The sequence below is a fragment of the Simochromis diagramma genome, unplaced genomic scaffold, assembly GCF_900408965.1.
Source record: "Simochromis diagramma unplaced genomic scaffold, fSimDia1.1 OVJJ01000317.1, whole genome shotgun sequence".
NCBI classification, from domain to species: domain Eukaryota; kingdom Metazoa; phylum Chordata; class Actinopteri; order Cichliformes; family Cichlidae; genus Simochromis; species Simochromis diagramma.
The window spans coordinates 3,124,425-3,137,240 of NW_024386994.1; the positions used below are offsets into that span (position 1 = coordinate 3,124,425).

Consider the following 12,816-nt stretch of genomic DNA (forward strand, 5'->3'; position numbering starts at 1 on the left):
CTTATGATCCAGTTTTTCACACAGTAGTTGTTCCTGTCATGTCAACAGTCACTAGAGAAAGAGAAGAAAATGAATCAAAACAAAAGAAATAAGATGATGAAGATGAACACAAACTGTACTGGTTTTCTTTCCTCATTGTAAACTATAATGCTTGAACATATATATCCACTAATGATGCCTTTAGTTTTGTCTCATACTATGTTTGACTTTTTTATATGTTATTATATTATAATATAATGTAGTATATTATTATTATATTTGGGTTTTCTGTACACCAGAAGAAAATTAATTGAAATTCCAGTAATCTCAGTGGCCATAAAAATACTCTTTGAGACTTTTTCCTGCCTGCTGTTTTGTGATATTTTTCCAAGTAGCAGGAATATCAGCAGGTTCTGTTTTATACTGTTTGGCAAAGTCCATGTTGTACTTTGCTATCACATATTTCCAGTAGTCTGATGCTTTAAGGCTCACATCTGGAGGGATACTCCAGTCCGGGTAAATTGCCTTGTATCTCTTATAAGGGTGATATTTATGGTTTGTATCACGGCAACGAAACTGCTGGTCACTGGTCACAAGAGAAGAGCATATGTCAGTGATCAGTTTTTGTGTATTTGGCCAACTAAATCCTCCCAGACCCTGAGGTCGATGCAGTAGAGCAAAGTGCTCAGTATGGGCTACTCCTCCTGCATCACAGGGAGCTTTGCAGAATGGACACTGTTTGCACAACCAACCAGTCTGTTGAAAAGCTCATTCAGAGGCTGCACATGGAGATGCTGTAGTTTCATTTCAAAGCTTACATTTTTAAATTCTTTTCTCAGATCTTGTTCCATCTCATTCACAGACACTGTGAGCCAGTCAGCAAACTGTTTCTTGTCAGCATTGTTCAGCATCATGAAAGCACCAAGAGCATCCTGGGAAATGACCAGTTTGTCACCAAGTTCTTTACAAATATCTTCAACAAATGTCTTCATATCATCAGTCTCTCCTCTTTTGGCCTTGTTGATGGCATCATTTATGCTTCTGATACATGACTGAAGATGCCTGTCCTCAAACTCAGATACTGACCCAGTTGAGAAGTGCTCCACTATTTTGTTGAGAATCCATGACTTTATATACTTCTCATATGAGTCAATATAGCTCACATAATTTTCAAAATCATCCTTTGAAAGTAAATCCCGTAAAACTGAATACTGGAAGGACATTCGTGTGCTGAACTGCTCACATGTCAGCATTTCACCAGTGATATCAGGTCCCAGGAACCAACTGATAAAGTCTTCAACAGCAGGCTTCAAGCACTGGTTGGTGAATTCTTCTGCCTTCTTCTGACACTGGTCTCTTTCATGGAACGCATCAATGAAATCATCATGAAACTTTTCCTTGTTTTTCATCAGACATCTGTAGGGATCATTTGCTTGGATGAAATCTTCGTGCATCTTCTGAAACTCTCTGGCTGCAAATCCACAGATGTGCTGTTTCAGGGAAACTTCAAACTTAGTGTCTGTCTTAACATCTTGATTGTTTTGTAGTTTCTCATCAATTATGTGTAGGATCTCCTGGATGTAAGTGTCAGTGTAATTGTTTTTTCTTTTTACTGTTTCACTCACAAACTGAGTGCAGGCATCTATGATGCTGTCAGCCAGTTCTTTTAAACTTCCAAAGACAAAAAACATCATTTGACTTTGTTTCAGCCCTTTTTTGTAATTTCCTTCAGGTTTATATTTAAAAGGCTCTTTTCCACAATCTTGCAGACTCTTCTGACTTAATAATTCACATGCATGACTCCCCCTGTGTGAGAGATTGAGTCTCAGGCAGTGAGATACGTTGGTGAAGACACTGGAGGTCTTTGGTTCAGAAAAAGAAAGTTTTTCCAGTGTTTCACTCCACATCTTATCAAACTCTTTGTCCAGCTCTTCATCACTCATCTGGACATTTTTCTTTCTGCATTTATCTATCAACACATGAACTGCCTTTTCAATCTCTTTTTTATAGTTCTCTTTGATTTTTTCAATTTCTCTCATCCCCTCTCTGTTTTCTGCTGCTGCTGTGAGCTGATTAAAAACGGATCTCTCCATTTCTTTTCGAAGGCTGTTTGCACTGTTTAAGTGCACTGCTCTTTGTATCCCTCATCCAGATAAACATGAACATCTGTTTGCTGAAAATAATGTGTCAGATTTTCTAGAAGCTTTCTCTCCCATGTGGACAGCACTGTGGAGGCTTCACTTTTCAAAGATGTGAGAAATTCTCTCATGTCAAAAGAGTCAGATTTTGCTGCAAATGTACCAAAATTGGAAATTCTTGTTTCTGCGGTTGTTACCCAGGTGTACATCTCTCTTTTGAATTCCCACTCCCACTTGTTGAATTCTGTGCAGAGTCTCATGTATGCATCAGCTACGAGGCTGTTTCTGAAGCTGAAGATGAAGTTTTCGTGCTTTACTGCAGTCCACAGACTTGTCATCCACTCTTTAAACTCCAAGATATCATTAGCAGATGACTCACAGTTTCCCAGCAGTTGGATGATGTGTTTCTTGAGCTCATATACAGCCTCACTGTACCCTGCACTGACTGGTGCCATTGGTGGGTTTCCATTCCAGAGTCCAGGAATGTACCAGTTCCCAGTGTCTGGACTGTACTCCATCACATCAGTGAAGCTCTTGTTCTCCTCTTTCTTTTCCATTCTGGCTGCTGCCTGGGTCATCTCATTCAACTGTTCCAGGAGCAGTTTCCTGTCTCGTAAGTTCTTCTCATGGGCTGAAACATCGGACACATTCTGGTGAACGAACACACATTTCGGCCTTTTGCCCACCTCCTTCATCCTGAGAAAAGCATGCACAACTATTTGTAGGATGTCCTTCATTTCAGTTGAATTCTCCATTGCAATATTAACAATGGTGATATCACTCAGCCCCACAACAAGTGTAGCAAGCTCATTGTCGTGCTCATAGCTGTTGTCTAGTTGTGCAAGTTCTGGTGACTTTAAGCCCTCAGTGTCAATGATCAGCATGAAGTCACAGTTTAGGACTTTTTTCATGTCTTCATTGATTTTGATGAGCAGCATAAAGGCACCTCGAGTACATCGACCACTGCTGACTGCAAACTGCACTCCAAACATGGTGTTAAGGAGATTAGACTTTCCTGTGCTCGGAACTCCAAGAACTGTGACTACAAGTATCTTTCTGTTTGGAGACACCAAGTCACTGAGCTGAGAGAGAACATCACTCACCCATCTGAGAGGGATGTTGGATGCATCTCCATCTACAAGCTCAAGAGGAAATCCATCAAGCAACAACTCTGCACACAGATGCAGATGCTGCAGCTGTTGATGTGCTGGATCTGTTTGTGAAAGGGACAGTGAAGCTTCATAGATCTGACCCATTTCACGGAAGAAGTGTTCAGTCCCCAGTGAGCTGTTGGAAATTTGTCTGTCAATTTCTTTGATCTCCTCTTTGTTCTCAGAATTGTTGCATTTTTCTTTATATTTTTCCTGAAGTTCAGAAAGTTTTATACGAGACAGGTTATCGAGGTTCATTCGCATCCATTTCAGGAAATAAAACCTCTCTGTTCCTGGGCTTGATATTGCATTGATGAAACATGTCATAGCTGTTGACATGTCATAAGAGTTCTGCCTTTTCCACAGTTCTTTTCTGTCTTCCTGAAGTTGACTTTTGTAATCTTCTATATTTCCAGAGCCAACTTTTCGAAGGCAAAATTCTTCTTTCTCTAAGCAGGTCAGTTCTTTCCATATTTCACCTTGCCGTGGAAGGTGATCTTCTTTGTATTTAAGGATGTCTTGAATTTCTGCAGTGATGGCTTCTGCATTTGTCTTTGCAGTCTGGCACTCTGGAGAGTCTTCATCAACCAGGATTCCCAGGTCATGGGCAACGTCTGCCATCTGCTCTATTGTCATCTTCCCTTTCTTTTCTTTAATTACATTTCTAACTTTTTGCCTCAAATATTTCACAAAGTCTGCATCATTTCTTTGTTTTTTTCCTAATAATGATATTGTTCTTAGTTAAGCGCAAATTAGTTTCTACCTTCTTTAAAGCATCCAAAGTGCAGCGTTTGCTCTCACTGTTACCCACCAAGAAGATCTGTGCCTTGTGGTGTTGGTTAGTAAGTAGACTGCACTCAGAGTCCAAATTGTCAAAGAACACAAAAACTGCTGCAGATGTCTGACACAGAAAGGAGTATTGTGTTTCAAATGAAGCAATGTCCCCACGAAGGTTAGCTACAGCCACTGGTTGACTGAAAATATCAATGTTTGTGTTTCCACAAGGAAGTAATTTCAGTCAGTCCGTTTGAGATTTTTCTTGGACTGTTGCCACACTCCATGTTGCGGTGAACAAAGGTGTCATGGTACTGCTGAGAATTGCTCAGAAGCTTATTGAGAAGTGCTGACTTGGACAAGGAGCACTCACCCAGTCTGACAAAGGAGATCATTGGAAGTTCAGAGAGAACGATTCTGTCTTCAATGAAGCCCTTGGATTCTAACAGAGACTGAGGTCTGTACTTTTTAACAATGTCTCTCATGGCCCACAGCATGAGTGTGCACTGTTTTGTATCACAATTCGGAAGCAGCAAAGGCACAGAAAACTGACATGTGGACATTTTTAGTGCCATTTCCTGCTGCAGAAAAACCATCAGAACACAGAAAGAGAGCAGCGATTATGTCGAGTGGGTTTGGCATGTCATCTGTGTTTGAACTGTCCAAATTCTCTGCATTCCCTGTTTCATCATCAGACTCACAATCTGATGTACATGTCATATTCCTAGCTGCCACATTAACCATCATCAGTTTCTTTAGAAAATACCATGGAAAGTCTGAGTTACTCTTGGCAGGTTCATCATTGATGGTCGTCTTATCAATCTCAAGTATTTTGCTCAGTGACAGTTTCTTTGTGTAGTACTGTTGTAAACCAAGATCTTTTAGTAAGCACTCCAGGTGTGTCTCTGTGGATAAAAAAAATCTGTTATTTCATTGTCATTTTACAACATTTTACATATCCAAAATCAATCTTTTTTATTCAAGATCTTAAATACAATCATTCTCATAGCATTCTATCAAGAATGAGTACAAAGTACTAAGTTACAATTGTGTACACTTCATTTTTTTAATTTTTTTTTTTCTGAAATATATTAACTCACCAGTGACTGCAGTAATGCTGACTCCACTGCTTCTGATGTTCTCAAACACAGAGTAGAGAGTGAATATGCATTGAGTTCCAGCAGTGAGACATGAGACAGTGTGAGTTATTGGTCCATCTTCATTTGGAACACTGATGTCTGTCTCTGTATCGTTAAACTGGAGAATATAGCTGATGTTGTTGTTGACTTTATCCCACTGCAGAGTGATGCTGTTCTCATGATATTCTACTGTTATGAAACTGTCAGCATTTGGAGGAGCTGGAACAGGAAGAAAAGAAAGACAAAACATCTGTGTAAAGTACATTTCTACTGAACTAATCTTTGATATCTAAACCTGCAACAATTAATCCAGTATCTGATTGCGTCCATCCCCTCCTCACATCATTAAAAAGGCCAACCAGTCAACTTTACATACATTTTATGAGGTAACAATGCAAGTATGTTTACTGTAGTTATCTGGTTGTTGAGTTTACCGTTAGAATTATTAACTGTATTTGCTGTCTTCAGTCTATATTTTCTGTGAAACAGCACAGTATCATGAAAAACCTATTATAACCTGTGAATATATTCTAAACTAATTCACTGAACTGCAGAGAATGGCTTTCTTTTTGCCACAGTGCATATTGTTGAAATATATGTACTTACCAGTGACTGCAGTAATGCTGACTCCACTGCTTCTGATGTTCTCAAACACAGAGTAGAGAGTGAATGTGTATTGAGTTCCAGCAGTGAGAGATGAGACAGTGTGAGTTACTGGTCCATCTTCATCTGGCACACTGATGTCTGTCTCTGTATCATTACACCCGAGAACAAAGCTGATGTTGTTGTTGACTTTATCCCACTGCAGGGTGATGCTGTTCTCATGATGTTCTACTGGTATGAAACTGTCAGAATTTGGAGGAGCTGTAACAGGAAAAAGGTTTGAAAAATTCAACGGCTTCATCTAAATATCAAACTAGCTAAATGAGTTCTAGTTTATAACATTTTTGTTTGATCATTTGTCCATTTTGTATCCAAGAGTGAAATCTCATTCAGACTGGGTTCATCTGTCGAGTCATTGTGGTGGTGTCCGCCTCTCAATTTGGTGGGCACTGGCTCCAGAGGTGAGTTTGACTAAACAGACCATCCTCTGGACGCCCTTTAGTTTGCCCACCCCCAAGGCCCTATATGTATATGTTATGAGAGTGTAAGTAATGTGGATGTCTCGGTTGTGGAATATAATTGAGGCACAGGTGGCCAAGAGGGGACAGAGGAGGAATGCTTCCCCTGCAACTCAGTGACACACCTGTACCTCTTGGCCCTGCATGTCTGGTGCTCTGTGGCGGTGTGCTGGAGCAGGAGTAGGGAGACATGTGGGGATGGGAAGGGAAGAATTGGTGGTTGTGGTGGGGGTCAAAGTACCCCCTCCCTGGAGCCAGCTTCTCCGCTGAACCCGGTAGGCACCCATGTTCCCTGGAATCCACCAAGGGCAGGGGACCAGGCCTATCCGCACCGGGGGCCACAGCAGCAGCACTGCCAAGCCCCAATGAGCCCGGGGCAGCCCACCCGACACAGAGGAAAAGTACACCCACCCTTACATTCAATGAGCTCCCAGACTACATAAGACAATAGACACCCAGGTCGAGTTCATCCTCCACCTCTACTAAATCCTTCCTCTAAATACAGAGTGAACTCGTGGAGAGCAGACACCACCCGAAGGATGGTAACAATCTCCCTGCCAGCTCAAGAGGCTCCCACTTCCATCGATGCACCAGAGGTCCCCCAAACTAGGGCTGGACCCTTTACAAACCACCTTTAGTTCCATTAGAGCAAGCTGAGAAACATTAAAAAGTGTAACCCTAGTCACGGTTTATTAATAAAAATAACGAAAATTTCACTAGGCCAATATTCCCACCACTCAATTCATGCCATCGGTAAGGCTAGAGCCAATGAGTTGAATGGACTTTTGAACAGATTCAACACTGCTGTAAATGCTCACCTCAATACTGACTTAACTATAGTCAGCCTGTAATCCACAGCCACACCGTTCTCTCTCCCCACATTGCACCATAGCCTCCTGTGAACATCCTGACATTCCTCCCCCACCTGTCACATTCATTCATGACCAAGTTCAGAGGCAATCAGAAGACTCTACTCAGGCAAGTCTGCTCAACCAGAAGCAATGATTGCCTGTGTCCTCAAGGGCTTTGACCCCAGCTTTGTGGAGTCTTTCATAAACTGTTCATGATGTCAAGAATCGGCTGTGTGCAGGCAGAGAAAGACCCAAATGCAAAACTCACGGAAGCAGGACGTGAACTCAAAGCTTTATTGCTTGATGAAAGGCAAAAAAAGAAACAATGCAAAACTAAACTGGGAAATTCTAATATTAATCTACTCAGGGGGACACAGGGAGAGACACGCAGCCATGAGAGAAGATGCGACATGGAACGGAGGGAGACGCGGACATAAATACACTGAAAGATAACGAGGAATGTGGGAGCACACGGGGAAAGCAGCTGACACGAATAACAATAATGAGACAGGGCAGGAGCAAACACAACATGACGTACACTGAAGGGAGACTATCAAAATAAAACAGAAGGTACACACAGATGCAGACTGGAGATGGAGAGAGAACATGGAGGAGCACAAGGGAGAGCACAAACATGACGAGCTGGGGAAACATGATGGAATAAAACACAAGGAGGGAAACAAGGTAACCAAGTGAAGCAAGGCACAAGAACTCACAGACACACAGAGGGAGACAGAGGGCAAAGACACAAGGGGGAATCTAATAAACAAAAACTAAACAGAACACCCTAGAAACCACAGAATAAATCCTTAAAATAACAAATGAAATTAACATAATAGAAAAACACAAGAAAACTGAGAACCCTGGGTCAAAATGACACATGATGAGTCTGAGTCTGCAGAGGGTCCCAGCGCTGTGAAAGACATTCCTGTGTCAAAGACGCCATGTCCCCCAGGATTAAAGACCTGTGGTACTAACTTCCCATGTCATGAAAACCCTGGAAAAACTCATCCTTGTCCACCTCTGACCTATTGTCATGCCACATCAGAATCTTCTTCAGTTCGTTAACCAGCCCTACCTTGAAGCTGAAGACGCCATCATATTCATCATGCTTAATCAACTGAGAGTCATGTTTTTCGACTTTTCCAGTGCATTCAATACCATCTGGCCGACCCTCCTGGGTGATACACTGACAGTGATGCAGGTGGATGCCTCGGTCGTGTCTTGGATTATTGATTACTTGATAAGAAGACCACAATATATGTGTATTCAACACTGTGTATTTGACAAGGTGATCGGCAGCAGAGGGACATCACAAGGGACTGTCCTTTCCCCTTTTCTCTTCACCCTCTACACCACAGACTTCAGCCACTGCACCGAGATCTGCTATTTCTGATGAGATCTGCTTTCATCAGAAATTTTCTGATGACTCAGTAAGCGTGAAGAGACAAGACCCCTGTTTCAATCTAGGGATGTGGACATTGTGGGGGACTATAAATACCTCAGATCAGTGGTGGTTTTTGATATGGGCGACATGGGCTGTTGCCCAGGGCGGCATCATTGTGGGGGCAGCATCATAGCATCGGCAAAAAAAAAGTTGCTCGCACCCATGCTGCCCCGGTATCATGCCACCGCATTTTGGGGAATGCATAGGCACCGAACGATTTTCTATTACCCATTTGCGAGGAGTAAGAGTGCCCTCCATTTACGAGGTGCGCCTGCTGCTTGCTGCACAGGGAGGAGAGGGGCGGGATCAATGTTCCCTCTAATTTTTCATGTGTCTGAGCGCACACACAAACTCCCTGAGCGGCCCCTTGGATCACTGTGAGCGACATCAGACGTGTGCACTGTGGTCACGCCAGCATCGAATCCATCCAAGTTACATGGTTTATTAAAATAATCAAATTACAGCGTTTACATTTATGTTAGACTACTTTTAATTAACTGCTTTAGCCCACTTACAATGAAAATTTCAAAAAAAAATTGTTCAAGACCTGTGTAGTATGTTAACACTATTGAAATTAAAAATAACTTGAACTCCAATTTTGAAAACACAACTTTCTTTTTTTTTGTAAATAAAGCTCTGACTTGTATTATGAGTCTGTGGTCTGGGAGAGAGTCTGTAACTCTCTGTCTGCAAAATACAGGATATAATGACCAATGCTGGGCAATTAATTATATAGTTACTTCTTCAAAAAAGTAACTGAGTTTTGCAAACAATAAACAATAAATATTTTTGCACATGTTTGCCTAAAAATGCAGCCAAGGCATTTTTTTTAAATATTTCAAACTATTTACAGAACAATCAGGTTTATTTGTTCCCCTCCAAAAAATAATTTCTGTCCACTATGAGATAAAGGAGAACAACAGCCTGATACCTGCAGGCCTGACAGCAGCAGATGCATCACTCCTGTAACACCTGTAACATTCAGCAGTCGCCTCATTGTTCTGACACACACAACAAAACTATTGACTACACTACACACTAACTACACAAGATTTGCGCTAAACGTCGCAAATCTCTCACATCTCAAAGCACCGCCGTCACTCCTAAAACTTCCCCCTTCCTAAACAACTGGTCATGGCCATGTTGCCATATTATTTTTTGCTTGGTCAACATGGTACATTTTTCGACCAATAGGAAAGGGTGGGGTTTTTTTGGTTTTGGTTTTGCTCGCAGGCGGAGAGTGCTTTCGAGTGTTTTCCTTATAAAACGCCATTTTTACCGTTTCTTCTTGCAGTAAATATAAACAACGACAGTATTCAGAAAGAAAACCAAACATTGCAGATGTTTTTATCATAACTCTGGTTTTACGTGGCTGATCAACACCATTTAAAAACTGGTATAAAGTTCACACTTTTCCCGTCAATTGTTCCGTCTGTCCTGCTCACATCTCCAATAGTTGTACACGTTGTCATTAACGTGGCTTCACTCCACATCAGCCACGCGGCTTTGCTCGCTAAAACACTGGTGTCTGCACATAAGGACGCTGTCATTGCCTGTCAACCACGTTGATTAGCTGCGTGTATACGAATGTGAATCGCATAAATGGCTGGACTATAAGGTGGCATCGTTCTAATCCCATACAGGAGCAGCCAGTCACTTACTAACTAACACTGAAAAACAGAATTGTTAAAGTTTTAATTTTAATTTCAATTCAGGTTAGATTTTTTTTTGAGAGCAACGTAGATTTTCTGTGCGCAGAGACCGTGCCAGCAGTGTGCAATTGCGCACGCACGGAGCTTAGAGGGAACATTGGGCGGGATGGCTGGGGATTTTCTTGCTTTTTATTTGATTCTACGCTTTAACAGACACAACGACTTCCCTTATTTCCATTTGTGACAAACATGCCGGAGATTCTCACATTCTTCTGACACCTTGCAAAAAAAGAACCAGCCAGAAGAAGAAATAGTTGTATAAAACAACAGCAAAATGAAAAATATAAAATGAGCCCATTTTGTGCATAAAATTGTAAACATTTCTCAGTTTAAACACTTGTTATGTTACTTATGTTCTGGTGTAAATAAACTATTGGCTCATGTTATTTGAAAGTCTTTTAGTTTTCATTTTGTTCAAATTTAAAGAACGTCCCAACTTTTCTGAAATTTGGGTTGTAATATTACAGCAGTCTCCTCCTTGAGTCCCCACCTTACTGTGGTGGAGGTTTTGCTTTACCCCCTGGTAAGGTCTGCCAAGGGAAATTGGTTCTGGGTGAGGAGCCAGACAAAGAGCGATTCAATTCACAGTCAACCCCTGTGACTATCAAAAGAGCAGGGGAGGTGTGTACCCTGACTGGTGCAGGGTTACTGGGGCCTCACCTTGGAACCAGGACTGGGGAAGGAGCTCAACGGAGAGCGCCTGATTAATGGGTCTTAGCCCATGGGGCCCGGCTGGATATATTAAATGTCTGAATGGTCAAACTAACTGTAAAGTTTAATCCATTCACTTTATATTTTTAGAACTTAACTTTGAGTTTTTTTTTTTTTTTTTTTTTTTTTCTTGTTTTTTTTTTTTTTAAATGACATCAGAAACAGCAGTATGCGACATTACGTGATGGCAGAGCTTCAGTTCATCCTTTGTCATTTTTTTTTTTTATTTATTTATTTTTTTTAATAAATAGGACAGGGGGAATGAATGAGAGAAAGAGGGGGAGAGAAAGAGAGAAAACCAAAGGGGAGAAGAGACGGTGAGAAGGGGGGGGAAGAGAGAGAAAAAAAAAAAAAAAAAAAAAAAAAACAAAACTCCTGGGTCACCTGTATGGAGAAAGAAAAAACAAACAAAAAACAAACAAACAGAGGAGACAGCAAACAACAAAGAGCAACATAATAATAGAGAAAACAAAGCACCATCACAATAAACTAGCTAGTCATAGATATCAATAGTTACTAAATAATAAACGATATTGTGCAGCACGCAAGATAGACAGCGCACAATGTGCTTTGAGGCAGCAGCCAAGAAAGCTGTAGTCCGCGTCTGTGAATACCCGTGTGTACACCTGTGTGCATACCTGTGTGGATCAGCATGCTTGCATTCCAAAGGTTTCTCCATGTAACGATCTGCTAGGGAGTGTGGGGAGCCACAGCCCCGTCCTCCAGGGCATGAAGCAGGTATGGAGGAGATCAAGACTCCAGACATCCAGAGGCCCCCAGAACACAAGAGACCAAGGAAGACCAACAGAGGGGCAGCCGCGCCACTGTCCCAGTAAGAGCTGAGGAGAGTCCCAGATGAGGGCTCACTCAGCAGCCGCGGAGCAGAAGCCAGGGGGAGTTGCAGTGACGCGCCCGTGAGCTCCGCCGGCAGCCAGCTGTGCCTGAGTGACCGAGCCCCAGGCCGAGAGGCCGGGGGCACCCCACCTCCGGAGTGGCCCGAGCGAGCCCCAGGCTCCAGGCCCCGATAAGCGGCCGCCAAGGAGTGAGCCGGTGTGTACCCGGACGCCCACCCCCAGACACAAAGAACCACCAACGCACCGACACCTGAGGGAGTCCGCCACTGGCAGGGGAAGTGGTGGTGGGTGGAGATAGGCCTCCAAACCTTGGAGGGCCTGAGATGTCCCCAGAGAGGTGGCGTCTGATACCCAACCTGACATATAGACACAGACATACAGGCACACACAGACACAAACATCCATTCCCACCCTCATGCTCTCATAGGCACTTACTCCACACTCAACCAACATGGAGACCTAATTCCTGATCAGTTCGAGGTTTGGTTGAATTGGGGTTTAGTCACTGTGTCTTGAATACAGCCAATGTAAAACTAGTTTAAGGTGAGATTTATTTTTCCGATAGTGAAGTCTTCTTGGTTTGAACAAACTCAAAACAGCCGTATAATCGTTCAGTAAGTTCTACCCTCACTTATTTCCCCTTTCGCTGCTCAGCTCTCACACAGTGGCTCAGTTATGCGCCAATCCCTCCGAGTGTGGGCCATCAAATGCAGGATATAGATAATACATTATTGAAAAACAGAAGGGTGGAGACGCAACGTCAAGTGACATACGTCTGTCCTCGCAGTAGGTGAGGGAGACAGGACAGCGAAGGCTGTGCGAAAGCAAAAACCATAAATATGACTGACACCTGTAACGGGCAGCATCTGGCTGGCGTTTAAAATTTTTTTTGTCTCGACTGGTCTCAGGCTTGGTCGTGTCTCACGGGGGTCCTTGGGC

The 12,816-nt window shown here is 42.5% G+C and overlaps 3 protein-coding genes across 3 annotated transcripts in view; all 3 read right to left on the bottom strand.

Moving 5' to 3' along the window:
* Positions 1-258: 258 nt before the first annotated feature.
* Positions 259-2,094, bottom strand: LOC120739033 (interferon-induced very large GTPase 1-like). The gene has a single exon (XM_040040671.1). The coding sequence runs from the start codon at positions 2,070-2,072 to the stop codon at positions 675-677; it is 1,398 nt and encodes a 465-aa protein (XP_039896605.1). The 5' UTR covers positions 2,073-2,094; the 3' UTR covers positions 259-674.
* A 4-nt stretch (positions 2,095-2,098) lies between these two features.
* On the bottom strand, positions 2,099-4,055 carry LOC120739100 (interferon-induced very large GTPase 1-like). The gene has a single exon (XM_040040763.1). It carries the CDS (start codon positions 3,902-3,904, stop codon positions 2,099-2,101), a length of 1,806 nt encoding a protein of 601 aa, XP_039896697.1. The 5' UTR covers positions 3,905-4,055.
* A 1,332-nt stretch (positions 4,056-5,387) lies between these two features.
* The window catches only part of LOC120739024 (tenascin-X-like), an 877,833-nt gene continuing 870,404 nt past the window's right edge, over positions 5,388-12,816 (bottom strand). Inside the window, exons 29-30 of the mRNA XM_040040636.1 lie at positions 5,788-6,045; positions 5,388-5,400 (exon numbers count right to left, since the gene is read on the bottom strand). The gene's annotated coding sequence lies outside the window, so the exon portion shown is untranslated. The remainder of the gene's footprint in view (positions 5,401-5,787; positions 6,046-12,816) is intronic.

Excerpts from the sequence above, each read along its gene's own strand:
- LOC120739033 (XM_040040671.1), bottom strand. The coding sequence starts at position 2,072 with ATGGAGAGATCCGTTTTTAATCAGCTCACAGCAGCAGCAGAAAACAGA.
- LOC120739100 (XM_040040763.1), bottom strand. The coding sequence starts at position 3,904 with ATGACAATAGAGCAGATGGCAGACGTTGCCCATGACCTGGGAATCCTG.